Source organism: Entelurus aequoreus, linkage group LG21 (genome assembly GCF_033978785.1).
Source record: "Entelurus aequoreus isolate RoL-2023_Sb linkage group LG21, RoL_Eaeq_v1.1, whole genome shotgun sequence".
NCBI lineage: Eukaryota > Metazoa > Chordata > Actinopteri > Syngnathiformes > Syngnathidae > Entelurus > Entelurus aequoreus.
The window spans coordinates 35,751,196-35,776,891 of record NC_084751.1 but is presented as its reverse complement, the minus strand read 5'-3'; the positions used below and the strand labels follow the sequence as shown (position 1 = coordinate 35,776,891).

At 34.8% G+C, this 25,696-nt stretch overlaps 1 protein-coding gene across 2 annotated transcripts in view; it reads right to left on the bottom strand.

Moving 5' to 3' along the window:
* The window catches only part of npr2 (natriuretic peptide receptor 2), a 198,465-nt gene that overhangs the window by 129,864 nt on the left and 42,905 nt on the right, over positions 1 to 25,696 (bottom strand). For both annotated transcript variants that reach the window (XM_062031569.1, XM_062031570.1), the window contains exons 2-7: positions 24,588 to 24,769; positions 22,155 to 22,268; positions 21,886 to 22,021; positions 15,601 to 15,695; positions 4,281 to 4,416; positions 419 to 503 (exon numbers count right to left, since the gene is read on the bottom strand). In XM_062031569.1, the coding sequence (XP_061887553.1) occupies positions 419 to 503; positions 4,281 to 4,416; positions 15,601 to 15,695; positions 21,886 to 22,021; positions 22,155 to 22,268; positions 24,588 to 24,769 (748 nt within the window). The remainder of the gene's footprint in view (positions 1 to 418; positions 504 to 4,280; positions 4,417 to 15,600; positions 15,696 to 21,885; positions 22,022 to 22,154; positions 22,269 to 24,587; positions 24,770 to 25,696) is intronic.

Genomic DNA, 25,696 nt, shown 5'->3' with positions numbered 1-25,696 from the left:
GATTGTATATTGAAAACACCAACACATAAATTATTGTATGATGTCCCTACCAATTTTTCATTTAATTAAAAAATAAATTAAATGAATAATTAAAAAGTTAAACAAATATTATATAAAAACGTTTTTTTTTGCCCCACATTATTATGTACAATTTTTGTGTGAATCAGAAAATGTGTCATTTTGATTGAAACATACTAAATGAGCAGACTGGATGATCCAGTGGCCTCTTCACGCTGCATTAATACCATACCTTGCAATACCTGTTATGTTGCTATGGCAACAATTGTGAAAATACCACACTGGCACCAATTGAAGCACGGCCCGTAAAGCCCTCATTCAAACACATGTGGTTTTTATCGTCTCACTCACACAACCTTCACGTTTACAGCGTTCCTCAGAGCAGTGCAGACACACTCACCTGTAAATGAGAAAACTGGAGATTCCAAAAATGATGAGCGCCAAGCCAGATCCCACTGCGACAATTCCCAGAACTGGCAGCTGACCTGGAAACAAAGAGAACAAGGATTCCACACTCAGTTGTCTCTCATGTGTTGAACAGATGTCCACATTTATATCTTTGGAAAGGGAAAAAAAACACAGCAGTAAAAACACAGCTGTGACTTCAGGAAGTACAGCTGCACAACTTCAGCGGTTTGTTCGACACCAACAAACATTTCAGACGATTAAAAGACACTTGTTTTACATACTAGTACATCAAGATACAAATCATACTACAGCAGTGAATCACAGAACAGTAAACTTATGAACCAGTGGAAAAAGCAAATTCCGTAAAAATTTTGCAAGAATTTTGAATAGTTGAAGCCGAATTGAAACGCTAACACGTGTCAAGTACCAAAAAATATGACTCTGAGGTGTATACCTGCAAAATGAGCCCGTAAAAATCAAGCATATTAATGTTAGCATGCTAACTGTGAGCATGAAGTACCAAAACACAGTAACTATGAGTCTGAGGTATATACCTGCAATATCAGCTAATTAAAAATGTGAATGTTAACATGCTAACGCTTAGCATGTATCAATTAACAACTTATTTGACTCTGAGGTGTATACCAGAAAAAAATTTGCTAAAAATGTTAGCGTGCTAACATTGACTGACATTCGCAAGGAGATTATTTGACTTCAGAAAAAATGGAACAGTTGAGAAATGTGAAAATAGTAACACTTTTTAATAGAGAATACATTTTGCAGAAAATTGGAAAATGAGGAAAAAACTTAATTTTTTGGGAAACTGTTTAAAACAGGGGTCCCCAAACTTTTTCACTCGGGGGCCGCATTGGGTTATACCATATTTTTCGGAATATAAGTTGCAGTTTTTTTCATAGTTTGGCCGACTTATACTCAGGAGCGACTTATGTGTGAAATTATTAACACATTAGCGTAAAATATCAAATAATATTATTTAGCTCATTCACGTAAGAGACTAGACGTATAAGATTTCATGGGATTTAGCGATTAGGAGTGACAGATTGTTTGGTAAACGTATAGCATGTTCTATATGTTATAGTTATTTGAATGACTCTTACCATAATATGTTACGTTAACATACCAGGCACGTTCTCAGTTGGTTATTTATGCGTCATATAACGTACACTTATTCAACCTGTTGTTCACTATTCTTTATTTATTTTAAATTGCCTTTCAAATGTCTATTCTTGGTGTTGGGTTTTATCAAATAAATTTCCCCCAAAAATGCGACTTATACTCCAGTGCGACTTATACACTACCGTTCAAAAGTTTGGGGTCACATTGAAATGTCCTTATTTTTTAAGGAAAAGCACTGTACTTTTCAATGAACATAACTTTAAACTAGTCTTAACTTTAAAGAAATACACTCTATACATTTCTAATGTGGTAAATGACTATTGTAGCTGCAAATGTCTGGTTTTTGGTGCAATATTTACATAGGTGTATAGGCCCATTTCCAGCAACTATCACTCCAGTGTTCTAATGGTACAATGTGTTTGCTCATTGGCTCAGAAGGCTAATTGATGATTAGAAAACCCTTGTGCAATCATGTTCACACATCTGAAAACAGTTTAGCTCGTTACAGAAGCTGCAAAAATGACCTTCCTTTGAGAAGATTGAGTTTCTGGAGCATCACATTTGTGGGGTCAATTAAACGCTCAAAATGGCCAGAAAAAGAGAACTTTCATCTGAAACTCGACAGTCCATTCTTGTTCTTAGAAATGAAGGCTATTCCACAAAATTGTTTGAGTGACCCCAAACTTTTGAACGGTAGTGTATATGTTTTTTTCCTTCTTTATTATGCATTTTCGGCCGGTGCGAGTTATACTCCGAAAAATACAGTATATATATATATATATATATATATATATATATATATACACACAGTATATATATATATATATATATATACTTATATATATATATATATATATATATATATATATATATATATATATATATATATATATATATATATATATATATATATATATATATATATATATATATATATATATATATATATATATATATATATATTTATATATATACACACAGTATATATATATTAGGGCTGCAACAACTAATCGATTAAATCGATTAAAATCGATTATAAAAATAGTTGCAGATTAATTTAGTCATCGATTCGTTGGATCTATGCTATGCGCATGCGCAGAGGCTTTTTAAAAAAAAAAAAAAAATGTTTTTTTTTTTTTTTTTAAATAAACCTTTATTTATAAACTGCAACATGTACAAACAGCTGAGAAACAATAATCAAAATAAGTATGGTGCCAATATGCTGGTTTTTTTCAATAAAATACTGGAAAGGATAGAAATGTAGTTTGTCTCTTTTATCCGATTATTAATCGATCAATCGAAGTAATAATCGACAGATTAATCGATTATCAAATTAATCGTTAGTTGCAGCCCTAATATATATATATATATATATATATATATATATATATATATATATATATATATATATATATAGTATATATATATATATATATATATATATATATATATATATATAGTATATATATATATATATATATATATATATATATATACTATATATATATATATATATATATATATATATATATATATAGTATATATATATATATTCAAGCCTTGCATAAATGTCTCTGCCAAAATGTAAAAAAAATATATATATATATATATATATATATATATATATATATATATATATATATATATATATATATATATATATATATATATATATATTTATATTTTCCTCGCGCACTAATATATATTTATATTTATATTTTCTTCGCACACTAATTGACTGAAAGAGCGCGTACTTGATGTCACAAAAATGCATTTTCTGAACAGCTAGGAGACACCGAGAGTAACAAGTGGTAGAAAATAGATTAGAAAGGACAGATTTAAAAAAATAATAATTAAAAAAAATATTTAAAAAAAAAATATTTTAAACTTGGGAGTTCCCGCGGACCGGATTTTGGATGCTGGCGGGCCATATTCGGCCCGCGGGCCGTAGTTTGGGGACCCCTGGTTTAAAAGTTAAAATGCTCCTGCTATTGTTTGTAATGTTTCTAGTAGCATTAGCATGCAACATTTTTAGCTAAGCTTTTCTGGTACACACCTTGAAGTCAAATATTTTGTTACTTGATGCATAATAACTGTTAGCTTTGTAGCTAATATTAGCTCATTTAACTTTAGGCATGTTAGAATGCTAGCTTTTTTAGGTCATTTTACAGTTGTACACCTCAGAGTCAAATGTTTTGTTTCTTCATAAATACTAACTGTTAACATATTAGCATGTTAATGTTAGCAAGCTAGATTTTTAGCAAATTTTGCTGGTATACGCCTCCGATTTCAATATCTTTTTGCTAAGATTTAGCATGCTAACTTTTTTTTCTCATTGTGTAAGTATACACCCAAAAGTCATATATTGTGTGATTTGACGCTACCTGGCTAGTGTGCTAAATGTTTCTACCAAATTTGCTTACTCAAGATTTAAGGGTGCACTGGAACCCATTTAAGTCGGTCTCGTTCATGCCGATAATTCGTCTTTGCCGACCAGCTCATTGAGTCCTGGTCCACTGTGTTCTGCTTATCTAATATATTCTCTGTATCATGTAACCATGCAAGCAAATTGGAAACAAAAGCTCTCTATTGCGATCTAGTTGTAAACCAATGCAAACTACCAGATTAGCAAACATATTACATTTATACATACATTTTATTATATTAATATACATATTGTAGTTTTTTAATTGTTTAATGAAGTGGTGATGTCATACCATCATTGCAGAGTGGGTCATCTGTGGAAAACACACAGGGGGGGTTATCCAGGGGTGGTCCTCCACTGGGCCAGTGGATCTTCTCTGTCTGGGACCAAATGATCTCTTTCATGGTTCCATTGTAGTAGGCAACAATCTGCATAAACAGGTTGAAATGGGTATTTTAATATTTAACTAGATGAGGCAATTCCCAGAGGAATTGCGTGTGAATGCTCCAATGCTGACGAACTGAAATCCTGGAACTTTTTTTAGAATTGTTGAAGTACAGCACACAATTCCCAAACAGGCTGAATATTTTGAAGTTGGAACAGTTTGAATGGGATGAAAAATGTGGGAATTGTGGAACTTTGAATAATGTCCCATTGATTTCAATGGGAATTTCCCAAAAAATTGGGAATTTGGGGAAAAGCGGAAATTTTTTGGAAAGTGGTAAAGAACTCGGATGGTCTGAATGAGTTGAAATGGTTGGTGTTGGAATTTTTCAAATCGGGCGAGAAATGTTGAAGTAGTAACATTTTTAATTGAGAAATGGTATTGAGGAATTCCTGGAATTTCGAGAAAACCGGGAATTTTTCTAGTTCGAAAAACAACTTTGTTTATTGTCCTGATTAAGAGGAATGTTTGAACGGTGGAACGGTTGAAAAATGTGGAAGGAGTAGTCACCAGAAAAAAGGGTCAAAAAAGGTTTTGAAAAAAACGGGAATACTAGGAATTCCTGGAACTTTTTTAAACTTGGAAACATAATAGTTACACTGCAAAAAGTCAGTGTTCAAAAACCAGAAAAAAAATACAAAAATTAGGGGTATTTTATTTGAACTAAGCAAAATTATCTGCCAATAGAACAAGAACATTTGGCTTGTCAAGACTTTCCAAAACAAGTAAAATTAGCTAACCTCAATGAACCCAAAAATACCTTAAAATAAGTATAGTCTCACTAATAACAACTGTACTACTATATGAGTACGTATTTTCTATTGTTTCATTGAAAATAAAACAGCAAAGTCCATTTTGCTGTCTTCTGTTTTAATATGAGACACAATTGTGTCAAAGTCATGATTTTTTGTTCCATGCTTGAAATAAGAAATTGTTACTTGAAAAAAGTAGTTTTATACTTCTGAGTGTTGATGACACAGCTTTGCAACAGTTGATTTTTTTAGTTTCAAGCATGTTTTACTCAATATAAGTCATAAAATCTCAGCAACAAGCTGTAATATCTTACTGAGATCATTTAGGACCAAAACCCTTAAAACAAGTAAAACACTCTAACATAAAATCTGCTTAGTGAGAAGAATTATCTTATCAGACAGAAAATAAGCAAATATCACCCTTATTTGAGATATTTAATCTTACTTAGATTTCAGTTTTTGCAGTGTAGAATGTCCAGGATGAGTGGAATATGTTGAAGGTGGAATGGTTTTAATCTGTTGAGAAATGTGGAAATAGTTGAAGTTTGAAAAATGGCCAATTAGTTTTGAATGGGAAAAATGTTCAGGAAAACCTGGAATTCTGGGAAATCTGGGAATTTTTGGAATTTGTCAAGGGAAAGCCCGCGATTCCTGAATAGGCTGAATGAACAGTTTGAAGTTGGAACGGTTTGAATCGGATGAAAAATGTGAAAGGTAGAGCGCGCCAAAATCTGGAGAAGAAGAAAAAGTTGTTGAAGAAGTTTAATAAATAGATGAATTTTGGTGTAGAAAACCGTATGTGTGAATGCATTCACACAATAATACTAATATAACTTGCAGTAATGTACAGTGTAACCTCATTTTGCAAACCTGGCTTTAGTGGTTAGCAAGGCAGTACAAGAAGTGGACAATTAAGAAGGAGAGGACTTTTTTTGGCAAGAAACTGAATCCATGTTCTATACAACTGCAATATACAATGTTTTCTCGATTATCGCAGGGTTTACCTTCCATATGTCACAATATTGCTATTCGGTATTGTATTATTTTATGGGTGGAGGTCAAGCTAGCTCTTTTCTCAATGGATACGAGGCGCCGTTTACACTGCAAAAAGTCAGTGTTCAAAAACAAGAAAAACAAAACAAAATGAGGGGTATTTTATTTGAACTAAGCAAAATTATCTGCCAATTGAACAAGAAAATTCGGCTTGTCAAGACTTTCCAAAACAAGTAAAATTAGCTAACCTCAATAAACCCAAAAAATACCTTAAAAGAAGTATATTCTCATTAATAACAAGTGCACTTTTCTTGGTAGAAAAAAAGAGACCTTTTTGCTCAATATGTTGAAAAAGATTTTTGACATAATGATATGCGCTCAGCATCATGATTTTTTTTTTCATGCTTGAAGTAAGAAATTATTACTTTAAAAAAGTAGTTTTATACTTGTGAATGTTGATGACACAGCTTTGCAACAGTTGATATTCTAGTTTCAAGCATGTTTTACTTAATATAGGTCATAAAATCTCAGCAACAAGCTGTAATATCTTACTGAGATCATTTAGGACCAAAACCCTTAAAACAAGTAAAACACTCTAACATAAAATCTGCTTAGTGAGAAGAATTATCTTATCAGACAGAAAATAAGCAAATATCACCCTTATTTGAGATATTTAATCTTACTTAGATTTCAGTTTTTGCATTGTAGCCTTTCTCGAAGAAAAAACGCTCTACGCTTGCGTTGTTTTGGGCTGTACGAGTCGTTCAAATCGCGAAAAGGATAAACGTTTCTTCAGAGGTAATCAAGAAGGGCAAAAGAGTGCAATTTTAACTGAACCCAACCGAAAAACTGTGACAAGATCCAAACCGTGGATTTTGTGAAGCGTTCCACCCCTAGTTAAGAAAGTTTTGCCTAGTGGTGTCAACTAGTAGGAATTGAAAGGTGATTGGAAAATGTTCCGATCAGATGGGATTTTTTTGTGGAAATATTGTTCGGTGTTCAATATCAATACATAACGTCAAGAGAATGTTGGAGGGAAAGAATATGAATTTGTACACTGCAAAAACTGAAATCTAAGTAATATTAAATATGTCAAATAAGGCTGACATTTGCTTATTTTCTGTCTGATAAGATAATGCTTCTCACTAAGCAGATTTTATGTTAGTGTTTTACTTGTTTTAAGTGTTTTGGTCCTAAATGATCTCAGTAAGATATTACAGCTTGTAGCTGAGATTTTATGACCTATATTGAGTAAAACATGCTTGAAACTAGAATACCAACTATTGAAAAGCTGTGTCATCAACACTCACAAGTATAAAACTGCTTTTTTAAAGTATTAATTTCTTATTTCAAGCATGAAACAAAAAAAAATCATGACTTTGACACAATTGTGTCTCATAATTAAAACAGATGACAGCCAAATGGACTTTGCTGTTTTATTTAAAATGAAACAATAGAAAATACGTACTCATATAGTAGTACAGTTGGCACAGTACAGTAAACTGACAGTTAATATTTAAACATTTAACATTTCAAACAATTTTGAACAGAAATAGTTCATGCACATTCAGATAAATTCTTCAAAATTACAATTAAAAACATTTTGGCCGGGGGCCGGGCTGTATATATGCGCACTAATTGACTGAAAGAGCACGCACTTGGCGCGATGATGTCATGTTATAAATGGAAAAATGCATTTTTAGACAATATGATTTGCCTGAGCGGCTAGTAGACCCCGAGAGTAACAAGCGGTTGCCTTGTTGCCTTTCCATTAAGAACAATAAATTAGCTTTTAGTACAAGTTTGCTGGTTTCAAGAAATGTAATGCCGAGCGCATATCATTATGTCAAGATAATGGCACTAGCATTTACTTAATTTAAGAATATTTTTCAACATATTGAGCAAAAAGGTCTCTTTTTTTTTCTACCAAGAAAAGTGCTCTTGTTATCAGTGAGAATATACTTATTTTAAGGTATTTTTTTGGGATCATTGAAGTTAGCTAATTTTACTTGTTTTGGAAAGTCTTGACAAGCCAAATTTTCTTGTTCTATTGGCAGATCATTTTGCTTAGTTCAAATAAAATACCCCTAATTTTTGTATTTTTTTCTCTTGTCTTTGAACACTGACTTTTTGCAGTGTAGAGCACTGCTCAACATTCTGCGTCCAAACAGTACAGTTCTCCGGTATAACCCCGACAGTTCTGAGTTCTAAGAGTATGAGCTTTGTTTTGACGAGACAGCGTCTGCTTCTCAGCTGTGAAACATGACACCTGTGTTACTAGCAAGTCTGCTTTGTCCCTCCTTCATACTTGCAGCATGTCGTGTCCTCTCTGCTCAACCTTGTAGGCCATCACCCCTACGAGGGGTCATCAAAACAACGCAGAAGGTGACGGTCGTGGGGCCAGGAGCCGCACACTCCCAAATAGTTGCAGCCTTTTGGTTCTATTTTGGTTACCGCTCCGGTTATCAGTCTGTGAAACTCTGCTGCATAGGAACAATTCTATTTTGAATTCATGGAACATTCCAAAGTTAGCTACAGTATGGAGGAGCTTAACTTAATAACCTAATATTATTAACCGTAAGGTTCTTAATACTTTTAATGCTAAGCCAAATAACTACATCACAATTTGTGTTTGGCTCCACTACAAAAAGTAAATAAAATATACATTTGCACTGCAAAAACTGAATTCTAAGTAAGATTAAATATCTCAAATAAGGGTGATATTTGCTTATTTTCTGTCTGATAAGATAATTCTTCTCACTAAGCAGATTTTATGTTAGAGTGTTTTACTCGTTTTAAGGGTTTTGGTCCTAAATGATCTCAGTAAGACATTAAACATGCTTGAAACTAGAATATCAATTGTTGCAAAGCTGTGTCATTAACACTCACAAGTAGGGATGTCCGATAATATCGGACTACCGATATTATCGGCCGATAAATGCTTTAAAATGTAATATCGGAAATTTCAAAATGATCGTATCTGTTTACAAAAAGTACAATTTATGACTTTTTAAAACGCCGCTGTGTACACGGACGTAGGAAGAAGTACAGAATGCCAATAAACCTTGAAGGCACTGCCTTTGCGTGCCGGCCCAGTCACATGATACTGTATCTTCGGCTTTTCACACACACAAGTGAATGCAAGGCACACTTGATCTACAGCCATACCGGTCACACTGAGGGTAGCCATATAAACAACTTTAACACTGTTACAAATATCTGCCACACTGTGAAACCACACCAAACAAGAATGACAAACACATTTCGGGAGAACATCCGCACCGTAAAACAACATAAACACAACAGAACAAATACCCAGAACCATGTCCCAAATTCCAAGCTGCTGTTTTGAGGCATGTTAAAAAAAATAATGCACTTTGTGACTTCAATAATAAATATATACATTGTTTAGTGCAGTGGTCCCCAACCTTTTTGTAGCTGCGGCCCAGTCAACGCTTGAAAATTTGTCCCACGGACCGGTGGGGGGGTGTATTTAAAAAAAATTTCATAAATAAATACAATCATGTGTGCTTACGGACTGTATCCCTGCAGGCTGTATTGATCTATATTGATATAGAATGTATATATTGTGTTTTTTATGTTGATTTCATTATAAAAAATAAAAACAAAATTTTTTATTTATTTATTTATTTATTTTTAAATTCTTGTGCGGCCCGGTACCAATCGGTTTAGTGCATCCAGCAGGGCATCACAACAAAATTAGGCATAATAATGTGTTAATTCCACAACTGTATATATCGGTATCGGTTGATATCGGTATGAGTAATTAAGAGTTGGACAATATCGGAATATCGGCTAAAAAGCCATTATCGGACATCTCTACTCACAAGTATAAAACTACTTTTTGAAAGTAATAATTTCTTACTTCAAGCATGAAAAAAAAATCATGATGCCGAGCGCATATCATTATGTCAAGATAATGGTACTAGCATTTACTTAATTTAAGAATATTTTTCAACATATTGAGCAAAAAGGTCTCTTTTTTTTTCTACCAAGAAAAGTGCACTTGTTATTAGTGAGAATATACCTATTTTAAGGTATTTTTGGGTTCATTGAGGTTAGCTAATTTTACGTTTTGGAAAGTCTTGACAAGCTGAATTTTCTTGTTCTATTGGCAGATAATTTTGCTTAGGTCAAATAAAATACCCCTCATTTTTTATTTTTTTTTTCTTGTTTTTGAACACTGACTTCAGCAGCATCTCCACATCCGTGGCTCACTAGTGCAACAACGCCGTAAATGTGGACCGTGAAAAACCGTCCGAGTAACTAAAGTTCTTTGGGTGAATAATGTAAACCCACTACACCGGTATGTTTTTAGCGCTTCCATACCGAGATATAAGTAAGAACTTTACGCTACTTTATATTAGAAATGGCAACAGCAGAGGATGAATGTCCCATATCAAGAAGATAGAGAAAAAGAAGAAGCTTATCGACTACGGTATCGGCACAGACTACAATGGCGGACACACGCAAATTTTCAGGACTTACGCAGATCTCGAATACACATCAGCAGGTACCAGAAGGTAAGAAAATTTGGTTTTGCATAATATTGTGAAACAAAACGCCAGATAATATGTCTGCTAATGCGGTCCTTATACACACACCATAGTAATACTTGTATCTCTGATTACGGTAGCCGTAATGGGCCGACAATCCATCAAGCGGTGCGGCTTCAAAGTCATACTAAAACATTTTGACAGATTTATGAGGGCCGTGTGTAATTTTCTTTATTATCAATTGAACATTTTAAAGTTTTGGTGTAGTTTACTGGTGTCATATTGCAGTCTACACGTATCTCTTATGTGTTACTACCATCTACTGGTCACACTTATCATTACACCATGTACAAATAAAATTGCTTCGAGGTCGGTAAGCACAACCAGGATTATTCCGTACATTAGGCGCACCGGGTTATAATATTTGAGAAAATTAAAGGATTTTAAGTGCGCCTTATATTCCGAAAAATACGGTAAACTGGAAAAATGACTCGATAAATCCTCAATCCATCATCCATGTTCTACCTGTTGTCTCTCTCAATGTCGAGCGGCGGAAGGCAGCAAACACCCGAGACAAGTCGCCACCTCATAAAACCGCCCCCCAGAAAAGACATTTGAAGCCAGCGACGCTAAACATCAGTTTGTGAGGTATTTACATCATTAAAACTTAGAAAGTTTTCTGAGAAACAGCTAGGGCTGCAACTAACGTTTAATTTGGTAAGCGATTAATCTGTCGATTATTACTTCGATTAATCGATTAATAATCGGATAAAAGAGACAAACTACATTTCTATCCTTTCCAGAATTTTATTGAAAAAAAACAGCATACTGGCACCATACTTTTGTTGATTATTGTTTCTCAGCTGTTTGTACATGTTGTAGATTATAAATAAAGGTTTATAAAAAATTTAAAAAATTAAAAAATAATTTAAAAATTACAAAAAATTGCCTCTGCGCATGCGCATAGCATAGATCCAACGAATCTATGACTAAATTAAACGCCAACTATTTTTATAATTGATTTTAATCGATTTAATCGATTAGTTGTTGCAGCCCTAGAAACAGCATTTTCAGAATTGATATAAAACATGTCCACTGTGGAGGACACTGCTTCTCAGAAGGTAAAAGTTGAAAGACACTTATTGTTTTACACTGGATGTTTGCATTGTCACTTTAAAGACACGCAACTGTAAGTTTTTTTATATATATATATATTTGCTTGAAACAATGGATTGTCCAGCACCATTATTTGCACTTAAAAATACATCTTTGTAGTAATAAATATGATTACAACATTTAAGCGTTATGTTTATGTTCAATTGCAGTAAGTGTGTTTATCCTTTAGCCACTTCATTTTACACACTATAACATATTTTAATTTTGGGGGTGTTTTTGGACATATACCACAATAATATCAAACCGTGGCCTTAATACTGTGATAATATTTTGATAGAGTTACACCCTTACTGTTTACTGGTCAGTCAATCCGTCATTTGATGGCGCTAATTAAGAGCCGAGGATAAACGAGAGCAAGAATGCCTCAGAGGACTTTGAAACTAACCCATTTCTTCTGGCTCCAGAGGCAGAAAAAAAAAAAGTTTTGCAGAGCACAACACAAATGTACAAATGTTTTATTCCACCGACTGTAACGGAAATTTGAGGTTTTAAGCATCTTATTATTAGTCACGACCTCAGTATTTGCCAAAGTATGTGTCTTTAACCTAAACACAACTGTTATCGTCATCTCTGCTAATACCACATGGAAGATACTGTATCAGTAACAACCAAAAAACATGTTTTTGTTTGCTAGGTGGCTTCGTATTCAAACATTTTGAGGCTGTAATTGCTGCCAAAGTTGCATCTACAAGGCATTGAGCAAAGGCTGCGAATACTTATGTACATGGGATTTTTCCTCACATTATAAGGGGCGTTTTATTTTATAAAGAAAGAACACTTGGGGGAAATTAAGCAAAGAAATACATAAATTGAATAAAAGTTTAGTCTTGTTGAATAATATATTACAATAATAGTGCTTTAGGTTTGAAAATATAAACACGTAAACAAAGCATTTTTAAAGGATTTAAGAACATTGAACAGGGTTTCATCTTAACCTGGTTTGGAATAAAAAAGTGCATCAACATTAAACGTGAATTCACAGGATGAAGAGTTGTAGACAAATATGGTCATCCTTTTAACTGCACTTTTTCGACAAGATTTTAATAACTCCGGAATGCTGCTTTTTCTGGTTGGCTTGCTTGAACATACATGTATACACTACCGTTCAAAAGTTTGGGGTCACCCAAACAATTTTGTGGAATAGCCTTCATTTCTAAGAACAAGAATAGACTGTCGAGTTTCAGATGAAAGTTCTCTTTTTCTGGCCATTTTGAGCGTTTAATTGACCTCACAAATGTGATGCTCCAGAAACTCCATCTGCTCAAAGGAAGGTCCGTTTTGTAGCTTCTGAAACGAGCTAAACTGTTTTCAGATGTGTGAACATGATTGCACAAGGGTTTTCTAATCATCAATTAGCCTTCTGAGCCAATGAGCAAACACATTGTACCATTAGAACACTGGAGTGATAGTTGCTGGAAATGGGCCTCTATACACCTATGTAGATATTGCACCAAAAACCAGACATTTGCAGCTAGAATAGTCATTTACCACATTAGCAATGTATAGAGTGTATTTCTTTAAAGTTAAGACTAGTTTAAAGTTATCTTCATTGAAAAGTACAGTGCTTTTCCTTCAAAAATTACATTTCAATGTGACCCCAAACTTTTGAACAGTGGTGTATGTACATATATATATATATATATATATATATATATATATATATATATATATATATATATATATATATATATATATATATATATATATACACATACATACATACATACATACATATATATATATATATATATATATATATAAAAATCCTGACTTTTTGGCCCTTAGAAAAAATCCCGATTTTGTGACACTTAGAAAAAAATCCAGACTTTTTGACACTTAGAAAAAAATCCAGACTTTGTGACACTTAGAAAAAATCCTGACTTTTTGACACTTGGAAAAAATCCCGACTTTTTGACACTTAAAAAAATCCCGACTTTTTGACACTTAGAAAAAATCCTTACTTACATTTGTTTTGCGTGTTCTAATTGTGGTGAATCCTTAGTTCAGAAAAAATCCAGACTTTTTGACACTTGGGAAAAATCCCAATTTTTTGACATTTAGAAAAAATCCCGACTTCATGACACTTAGAAAAGATCCCGACTTTGTTTAGAAAAAAAATCCAGACTTTTTGACACCTAGACAAAATCCAGACTTATTGACACTTTAAAAAATCCTGACTTTGTGACAGAAAAAATCCAGACTTTGTAGATACTACAAAGTCCCGTGATTTGAGTCCACAGCTCCATATATATATATATATATATATATATATATATATATATATATATATATATATATATATATATATATATGTATTTTATTTTATATTTATATATATATATATATATACACACATATATATATATATATATAAATATATATATATATATATATATATATATATATATATATATATATATATATATATATATATATATATATATATATATATATATATATATATATATATATATATATATATATATATATATATATATATATATATATATATGCCCAAGGACACAACGGCAGCGATTTTTTTTGGATGGTAAGAGGCGGGGAGCGAACCTGCAACCCTCAGGTTTCTGGCACGGTTGCTCTACCCACTATGCCATCCATATATATATATATATATATATATATACATATATATATATATATATATATATATATATATATATATACATATATACACACATATAGCAGTAGTTAGTGTTTTACTCACATTTGTTTTGCGTGTTCTAATTGTGGTGAATCCTTAGTTTAGAAAAAAAAAAAAATCCCGACTTCGTGACACTTGGAAAAAATCCTGACTTTTTGACACTTGGAAAAAATCCAGACTTTTTGACATTTAAAAAAATCCAGACTTTTTGACACTTGGAAAAAATCCTTACTTACATTTGTTTTGTGTGTTCTAATTGTGGTGAATCCTTAGTTGAGAAAAAATCCCAACTTTTTGATACTTGGAAAAAATCCCAACTTTTTGACACTTAGAAAAAATCCCGACTTCATGACACTTAGAAAAGATCCCGACTTTGTGACACTTAGAAAAAAATCCAGACTTTTTGACACCTAGGCAAAATCCAGACTTTTTGACACTTAAAAAAATCCTGACTTTGTGACAGAAAAATTCCAGACTTTGTAGATACTACAAAGTCCTGTGATTTGAGTCCACAGCTCCATATATATATATATATATATATATATATATATATATATATATATATATATATATATATATATATATATATATATATATATATATATATATATATATATATATACACATATAGCAGTAGTCAGTGTTTTACTTACATTTGTTTTGTGTGTTCTAATTGTGGTGAATCCTTAGTTTAGAAAAAATCCAGACTTTTTGACACTGAGAAAAAATCCAGATTTTTTGACATTTAGAAAAAATCCCAATTTTTTGACACTTAGAAAAAATCCAGACTTTTTGACACTTAGAAAAAAATCTATATATATATATACATACTGTACGTTAGGTCAGAAAAAAAATACAAAGGCTATATCATCCCTAAAAGCCTGTTTCGATATAGCCTCTGTTTTTTTTTCTGACCTTACGTACAGTATATTCCGCTCTACCCCGGTATTGAGCACTGTATAACGGATAAACCACAGAAACCTTGACTATATATACATATGTATGTTGCAATAAAGTACAACAAATAAAACAATCCACACAATAACAAATATCAATATGACTCTTACCCCATACTCTCCAGTGCTGTGGTTGGTCATGGCCCAAAGGTCGATGTCAATATCCCTGGCGTTTTTGTGGTCTGTGGTAACAAGGCCCGTCACACCTGGCAACAACATGAAAAGGTGTGGTCAGACATTGTGATGTCATACTTTACTACCAAGTGCCGATGCTGACACTTAAGTATAATGAGTCATATTTAGTGCAGTGTCAAGTGTCTAGTGAACTACACACAATTAAGATGTTGCTGTTTTTTTCTGTTCTTGTTGTATCAAGTTCTTCCAAGCGTTTTTAGTTTCTCGCATGGAACAATTTGAAGGCAGTTCTTTCTCTCTGGCTATAAATCCTGTCAACAAACACACAAATTTGATATGCGATATTTTATTTTAAATAATTGGGTGCAAATTAATGTTGGTACAGTTTGTTTTTTAAAGGGTAACTGGACTGTTTTTTTATTTTTTTTTTGAATTTTTCACAATCATTATAAAAGACATGATGACGGATGTATTTTTTTAATGCATTGTAACTCGTAAATGGCTGCATTGCTTACAATGGAGCCAACGGTAGGTCCTCTATTCTGCACAGAATGTCAGGGACTCTCATGGCAGCGGTAGTTGTGACCCCAAGATGCAGGAGACGGGAGGACGACGTGCAGGTCTTTTAATTATATTTAACACAAGTGGTGCAGCAGGGAAGTGCACGAAAACATAGCAGCCTACAGCAAACTGAGTCAGTGACATTTACAAAGAAACAATCCTCGAGCCCTGAAGAAAAGGCGAGGCAGGCATTTATAGAAGCCCTGATTGACAACCACTACCAGGTGTGGCCAGGCTGCCAATCAGCGGCAGGTGAGGGGAGAGAGCGCTCAGGGAGACATGCAGGAAAAGGAACTGAAAATAAGAGCGCTACACAGGAAATAAACTAACTAATGAAGCATAACAAACCGTGAATGTGACACATCGTCACACATAAACCCCAATAAAAAACATCCAAAAAGCACCAAAATTGCTCTATTTACATTTCGTGACTTCAATATTAACCAAGTATTAGTGATATTGTTATTAGAAGCGCTAACACAAACTATTTTTGACAGAAAAAATCCAGACTTTTTGACGCTTAAAAAAAATGCCGACTTTGTGACACTTAGAAAAAATCCCGATTTTGTTCCACTTAGAAAAAATCCAGGCTTTTTGACACTTAGAAAAAATCCAGACTTTTTGACATTTAGAAAAAATCCAGACTTTTTGACATTCAGAAAAAAATCCAGACTTTTTGGCACTTGGAAAAAATCCCGATTTAGAAAGAAAAAATCCTGATTTTTTGACACTTACAAAAAATCCAGATTTTGTGACACTTAGAAGACTTTTTGACACAAAAAATCCAGACTTTTTGACACTTAGAAAAAATCCAGACATTTTGACACTAAGAAAAAATCCAGAATTTTTGACACTAAGAAAAAATCCATTTTTTTGACATTTTGAAAAAATCCAGACTTTTTGACACTTGGAAAAAATCCCGACCTTTTGACCCTTGGAAAAATCCATTTTTTTTACAGAAAAAAATCCAGATTTTTTGACACTTAGAAAAAATCCCAATTTTGTGACACTTACCAAAAAAACGACTTTTTGACACAGAAAACTCCAGATTTTTTGACATTTAGAAAAAATCCCGATTTTGTGACACTTGGAAAAAATCCCGACTTTTTGACAGAAATCCAAATTTTTTGACACTTAGAAAAAAATCCAGGGTTTGTGACACTTAGAAAAAATCCCGATTTTGCGACACTTAGAAAAAATCCAGACTTTGCGACACTTAGAAAAAGCAGGAAAAGGAACTGAAAATAAGAGCGCTACACAGAAAATAAACCAACTAATGAAGCAGATCGTCACACATAAACGCAATAAAAAACTTGTGACTTGAATACTGACCAGGTATTAGTGATATTGTTATTAGAAGCGCTAACGCAGACAAACTATTTATAGCAGAGCCGTGTGTCTATATTGACATCATCGGCTGGTGAGCTGCTTCCTCGCCTCGGTGCTTGTGGAAGTTTATTCTAGAACATAAATAATGCCTCTCATCTTGATAGTAGAGAGATAAGGATGTATTCAAGTTATATATGCATATAAGTATATGCAAGTTGGTACACTTTGACAGCCGATTTATACCCGGAAATGTTGAGAATGACACAAAAAGACGCTTGGTTTCACGCCTTTTCCTGGCGAGGATTATGAGTCAATCATAAATGGGAACATTACAAGATTCTATCAGTTGACATCCGAATAACAGCAGACATTGTACAGTAAGTGATGTTTTATTATGTTTGTTGGCTCTCATGAAGTCTGCAGTGAGTAGAAATCAGTTATGTAGTGGGAAAAAAAGCGAAAGTTTTTTAAATTATTGCACCGCGTATGCTTAAAATGAGTAAAATACGTAAATATTATATGTTATTATAAATATTAACTCATTCTCTTTCTATGCCACATCAATGTGGAATGCGCTCCCAACAGGTATAAAAGAAAGGGCATCTCTATCCTCCTTCAAAACCGCAATAAAAGTTCACCTCCAGGCAGCTACAACCCTAAACTAACACCCTCCCCGGATTGCTAATAATCAAATGTAAACAATCAAATGCAGATACTTTTTCTTATGCCTTCTGATCTCTCTCTCTCTCTCTCTCTCTCTCTCTCTCTCTCTCTCTCTCTCTCTCTATGTCCACTACTTGATGTCCATATCCTACCACCCCCCCACCCCCCCCTCCACACCCCTGATTGTAAATAATGTAAATAATTCAATGTGATTATCTTGTGTGATGACTGTATTATGATGATAGTATATATGATAGTATATATCTGTATCATGAATCAATTTAAGTGGACCCCGACTTAAACAAGTTGAAAAACTTATTCGGGTGTTACCATTTAGTGGTCAATTGTACGGAATATGTACTTCACTGTGCAACCTACTAATAAAAGTCTCAATCAATCAATCAATGCACGTTATTATATTACATATATACTTACATCATGTATATAAAACCTTGATGGTGTTTGGATGTTTTTTTATGGACTATATAGGCAGAATAGAGCGACTCCCATAGGCTCCATTGCAGGCATAATTTTGATCGCATTTATTTAATATTTACAATGCATAAAAAAAGAAAACATATGTGTTGTCTTACATAATGATTGTGAATGGTAGTACAGTTCCCCTTTAAATGGATAATGAGAAAATAGGAGACTAATTCACTTTGATAAAAATTGTGTTTTTTAAAACAGCCGTCGCTCGTTTATCTTTGTTAATTGGTTTCAGACATGACCACTATGAATCAATAAATAAAATATTTTCACTCCTTTCTGAGCTGCCACCTTATCATGGTAGAAGAGTTAGCGTGTCCCAATGATCCAAGGAGCTATGTTGTCCAGGGGCCTTTATGCCCCCTGGTAGGGTCTCCCAAGACAAAAAGGTCTTAGGTGAGGGGTCAGACAAAGGGCAGCTCGAAGACTTTTATGAAGAAGAAAAAACAAGGACTCAGATTTCCCTCGCCCAGACAGGGGTCACTGGTGCCCCCCTCTGGAGCCAGGCCTGGAGGTGGGGCTGGATGGCGAGCCTATACCGTATTTTTCGGATTATATATCGTAGCTTTTTTCATAGTTTGCAATTAATACTCCAGAGCGATTTATGTGTGAAATTATTAACACCTTACCGTAAAATATCAAATAATATTATCTATCTCATTCCCGTAAGAGACGAGGCGAATGTCAGCAATCGTCACACACACGTCAACCAATAAAAATTTGGCGGGGGTGGGTCATGGCAGAAGTGCATTGTGGGTCATGGGATGCTACCTGCTACTACGTCCGTAGCTATAAAAATGGATCATTTCAACATTGTCGGTAACTTATAAAAACTGAGAAGGGCTGAACAAAAATGGCACCGAAAAGGAAATCATATACTGCAGATTACAAGCTGGACGTAGTGAAATATGCAGCAGAAAACAGCAAGAGGAAGCGGCGCATACTTTTGGAGTTGGCAGAGTTGGCAGAGTTGTTTAGATGCGACACAGAGGAAGAAGATTTCATGGGATTTAGCGATTAGGAGTGACAGATTGTTTGGTAAACGTATAGCATGTTCTATATGTTATAGTTATTTGAATGACTCTTACCATAATATGTTACGTTAACATACCAGCCACGTTCTCAGTTGGTTATTTGTGCGTCATATAACGTACACTTATTCAGCCTGTTGTTCACTATTCTTTATCTATTTTAAATTGCCTTTCAAATGTCTATTCTTGGTAGGGATGATGTTTGATAAGAAATTATCGAGTTTGAGCCTATTATCGAATCCTCTTATCGAAACGATTCCTTATCGATTCTCATTTCGAGTCCGGATAGGTTGTTGTATATGGAAAAAAACACACATTTGGTTTAACAAAAGCTCACTTTTATTATATAAGAAAAAAATAAAATCTAATAAATAAATAAATATTGACTGTTATCCCCCTAAAAAAATAAAATAAAAAAAATAAATATTGACTGTTGTTACCCAAAGTATATTAAGTGGGACTTTTCAGAAAAACAAATATATACAGTAACACAAAAATCCATCTCTGTGATCACAATAGGTGTATAAATGATAATATACTGTTAAATAAAATCAGTCCCTTGGGCACAAAACTGAAAATAATACAGCTCTTCAAAAAGTGCACTTCTGCTGCTATTGGAACATACTAACTACAGCTATTACTCAGGAAAAGGCTCAACAGGACTCAGCTGGACCTGCAGAACTTGCTGACATGGAGCCTGACCTTGCTGACCAAGGACTGACAGCAGTGTCCGCGTCACCTGCTGTTGAGAGACTGTCTAGACCTAAGAGACATGTTCAGCCACCTAAGAGGCTGATTTCGAGTTGTTTAAAAAATAAAATAAAATAAAAAAAATAAGTGTTGACATAACTGTTTGTTATGATGTTTTGACATTTTTGCACTTTATTTCTTTATTGAAAGAAAATTCTATGAAGAGAAAATGTGTTTGCAAATGTGGTTACAATGCTAAAAAATGAAAAGTTAAAGCTAAAAAAGAAATACACTTTATTGAGTTAACATTATTTCTTTATAGGGGGAAAGATGTGATGTTATGAGCTAGGGAATATAACAACTACACTACCCATCATGCAACGGGAGTGACAAGCATGCGCGGTAGCCCCAAAAAGTGTTGTTGCATGTCGTCACGCCGGCAGCTAAGAATGAGGTTATGAGCACGCTGTGAAAGTAAACGTCAAGAACTCAGCCAACACGCCTCGTCTGCATTATTTATAATTAGACAAACAACACATATACAGTTGATTTTGGTTTGTTTACAAGGAAAGAAAAAGAAAAGTTAAAAAAGGGAGATATGTTGTATATATATATGTATGTGCTGCGGTTGCTTTAAGAACGTTGCGACAGCTGCCGTAAAGGAGGTGCGTTGCTAGCCTGTTTGCTATGTTTCCGGTTGGTCGTAAATGTGTTCGTCATGTGTTTGTACCCTGCTCAAATCTCTCAGTAAAGTTATTCATTGGATTATACCTTTTGTTTTGAACTTTATTACACCTTGGAGCGCTTTTTCCGGTCCATTGTTTTCCTGCTTTCCCTATCTGCGCCTAATGACTGAGCTACGTGACGTCATTTCTTGTAATGTCCCACGGAGCATTTCTGGTCGGGACGGGATGCGAATAAAGAACCAACTCTTTTTCTTTACTATAGTGGTCTCGATAATGGGTACCGGTTCTCAAAAAGGGATTCGAGTCCGAGGACTCGGTTCTTTTCTTATCGAACAACCGGGAAAACCGGTTTCGAGTATCATCCCTAATTAGGAGTGACAGATTGTTTGGTAAACGTATAGCATGTTCTATATGTTATAGTTATTTGAATGACTCTTACCATAATATGTTAACATACCAGGCACGTTCTCAGTTGGTTATTTATGCGTCATATAACGTACACTTATTCAGCCTGTTGTTCACTATTCTTTATTTATTTTAAATTGCCTTTCAAATGTCTATTCTTGGTGTTGGATTTTATTAAATACATTTCCCCCAAAAATGCGACTTATACTCAAGTGTGAAATATATATGTTTTTTTCCTTCTTTATTATGCATTTTCGGCCGGTGCGACGTATACTCCGGAGCGACTTATACTCCGAAAAATACGGTTTAATTTTTTTAATTGTAACAAAAAAACTTGAGGCATTGATGACATGGATTTGAAATGACTCTTTAGTACGCATGTAAGTTAGGCCGCAACGTTTGCTCACCCCACATTTGACGGTTCTGTGTCCTCATTGTGATGTTGATGCCATCGTTCTGTGCTCCACCCTCAGCCAGTGTTTCCTCCAAGGCCTTTGCATAAAGCACGAAGCCATCGTAAAAACAGCCAGCGATGTAGTCCATCTGCAACGTGATCACTCGTCATTCTCAGATTTGGGTTCCGCCATTAAAAGTACCGATGTTGACATGATGCCACCGGCCTTTTGGAATGTAGCACAGTGAGGAGGATTGCAATGGATTTCTATACTGAACCTACCAGTGATGGTTCCAAGTGCACGCCAAAATCCTTCTTTGCTCTGGCGTGGAGTCTTCTCTGAAAGTCTCTGTACTCTGGGTTATCAGGAGGTCGGTATGTAATGACCAAAACAGACTAAAAAGACACAGAAAAAGATTGAGTCATAATTGTGCAACATGATAAAGTGAGCAATGTACAAGTAGGGGTGTCCCGAATCCCGATCCCATATTGATATTGGATCTCGGCCCGAAAAAAAACAACAAGTATGGGATTGTACGTGCTTGCATGTAAAATGTATGATATCATCTCCGATACAAGCAGTCCTGCAGCGTGTTTACTTGTGCAAAGTTGGACAGCCTGTTATCATCTAAAGCCCCTTCTACACTAAGACCCTGTCTACATTAAGCCGGATAACTCATTAAACAAATAATTATTTAGCCTAAGCCCTGTTTCGGCCACACTAAACTAGAGATGTCCGATAATATCGGGCTGCCGATATTATCGGCCGATAAATGCTTTAAAATGTAATATCGGAAATTATCGGTATCGGTTTCAAAAAGTAAAATGTATGACTTTTTAAAACGCAGCTGTACGGAGTGGTACACGGACGTAGGGAGAAGTACAGAGCAGTTGCGTCTCCCAGTCATACTTGCCAACCCTCACGATTTTCCCGAGAGACTCCCAAATTTCAGTGCCCCACCCGAAAATGTCCCGGGGCAACCATTCTCCCGAACTTCTCCCGATTTCCACCCAGACGACAATATTGGGGGCGTGCCTTTAAGGCACTGCATTTGCATGCCGGCCCAATCACATAATATCAATTGCTTTTTACACACACAAGTGAATGCAAGGCATACTTGGTCAACAGCCATACAGGTCACACTGAGGGTGACCGTATAAACAACTTTAACACTGTTACAAATATGTTACACACTGTGAACCCACACCAAACAAGAATGACAAACACATTTCTGGAGAACATCCGCACTGTAACATAACATAAACACAACAGAACAAATACCCAGAACCCCTTGCAGCACTAACTCTTCCGGGACGCTACAATATACACCCCCCCTACCTTATATGGTAGGGGAGAGCATGTCCCAAATTCCAAGCTGCTGTTTTGAGGCATGTTAAAAAAAATAATGCACTTTGTGACTTTAATAATAAATACGGCCGTGCCATGTTGGCATTTTTTTCCATAACTTGAGTTGATTTATTTTGGAAAACCTTGTTACATTGTTTAATGCATCCAGCGGGGCATCACAACAAAATTAGGCATAATAATGTGTTAATTCCACGACTGTATATATCGGTATCGGTTGATATCGGAATCGGTAATTAAGAGTTGGACAATATCGGAATATCGGATATCGGCAAAAATTCCATTATCGGACATCTCTACACTAAACCATCGTTTAAGGTTCCCCTCCTTGGATAATTTTTTACACGGGTAAGTGCACCGTCTATTTCTTGAATCTTCGGCTCTTAGCTCTGTATGGACTCATCGATCGTTTACAACCTGAGTTCGGAGAGGAAGTGACGCCAGAAAGACCGCCCCCCACACAGGAAGTGACGTCAGAAAGAACGCGCCGTAGCCAGCTTCGTAACAGACGCTTGTGGAAATCACACATGAATACCTTAAAGGCCTACTGAAAAGCGATGTTCTTATTTAAACGGGGATAGCAGGTCCATGCTATGTGTCATACTTGATCATTTCGCGATATTGCCATATTTTTGCTGAAAGGATTTAGTAGAGAACATCGACGATAAAGTTTGCAACCTTTGGTCGCTGATAAAAAAGCCTTGCCTGTACCGGAAGTAGCAGACAATATGCGCGTGACGTCACAGGTTGTGGAGCTCCTATTAATAATAGGATCACTCTTACTTACTCCTCCTATTTACCATTTACACAACATGCCAACTTTACTGGTTTTGGGTTTTGTACACAAAGTGATGAACAACTCTTTGTGTTACATTTAATCGTGTCTAAGCAAGATCTATCACGCACTGTGCTCCCACGTTGCGAGGCGTTCAAGTGTACTGTGTTAGGCGAATAGGCCTTCAGACAGTCCCTCTACATTTATTATTGCGTAGACTGCAAAATCAGCTTTTTTTTTTCATTCTTTTTTTTCAAGCACCCTTTAAAATTGAAGCTATAAGCAGGTGAGTCTTGTGACAATCCAGAAAAACACTAGGAATGGCAAAACAAAAGTGGCGAGTTCTGGAGAGCCCAATTAAAGTGATTGAAAAGATGTCATTCTGTTTCTCTTTAAAGAAATCAATATTTCATGACAGTATACCAGATCCTTCTGAGAAGCAGCGTCCTCTGCAGTGTGTTTAGCACAACAGTTATTATTTTCTATAATGTGTAACCTTGACAAAACAGAAGTCCACTGCAAAGGAAGCTGCTTCTCAGGGGGGGTATATGTATTGTGTATGCGTTGGCTGTACCTTAAAGACCTTGATGAGATCGTTCCAGTCCGTGTCAGAGTTCTGCCAAGGTTTGCGCTCCGTCAAACTCTCGGCGAAAACATCCAGATAAAAAATGGCGTAGTTTTCTGGGTCTTGGATCTCACTCTGGAAGAGTTTCATGATGATTAAGAAAGTGTCCAGAGGCCCACAGATGTACACGACTGTAACAAAATAAACAAACAATTTAGATCCAAATATCACGTTAAAAATAACTCAGCATCTAATGTCTCTCTTACAAAAAAAAAATCTGTTGCATATTTTAGAGGTATGCATGAGTAGTATCAGTAGCACAGTGTTTCCCATAAACTGCCAAGATACCTGTGGCGGTGGGGGCGTGGCTATGGGCGTGGTCACTATGACATCATCGAGTAATTTGCATAATGTACTACAATGATATGATTTTCTCTAAAAAGGCTCAAAAAATGTATACTTACCAATTAATAATAACAGTTTTGTTTTAAACGTCCATCCATCCATCCATCCATTTTACAATATAATTACAACACTTTATGTACATATTTATATACAGATTTGAACAATAAGTTATTCACTGAAATATATTTAATAATTGTGGTTCTTACAAAAAATATATCTTATAAAAATATAAAAGCTAAAATGTCTCTTAAAGCTCTGCCCCTTTAATTAGTGCATACTAAATAATTTAACTTTAGCCTACTACTACAACCATATTATTTACCAGCAACATAAAGTGAAACAGAGGCAGAGGTGTCCTGGCGCAGTCAGTAACAAATAAACAGAAAACAGTAGTGGTGGTAGATAGACACAAAGCGTCATCAAACATCTGATCCACTGAACAAAGAGCTCCAAAAATCTTGATCCTACACTTCTCTTTTGTAAAGTAAATCTGAACAGCCGATATGGGTATCTACATCAACTATATGATTTGCCTGAGAAGCTGGACAGGACAACAAAAAAAAAAAATTAAATTTTAAATTTAAAAAATAAAAAAAAATTTTTGTGGCGGCCTTTGTTAGGGTTTGGTGAGGTGGATCCCAAGGATGCAGAGACGAATTTGTGTTTACAATTGTTCTTCCTTTTATTAGGCGGAAGCACAAGGTAGCAAAACA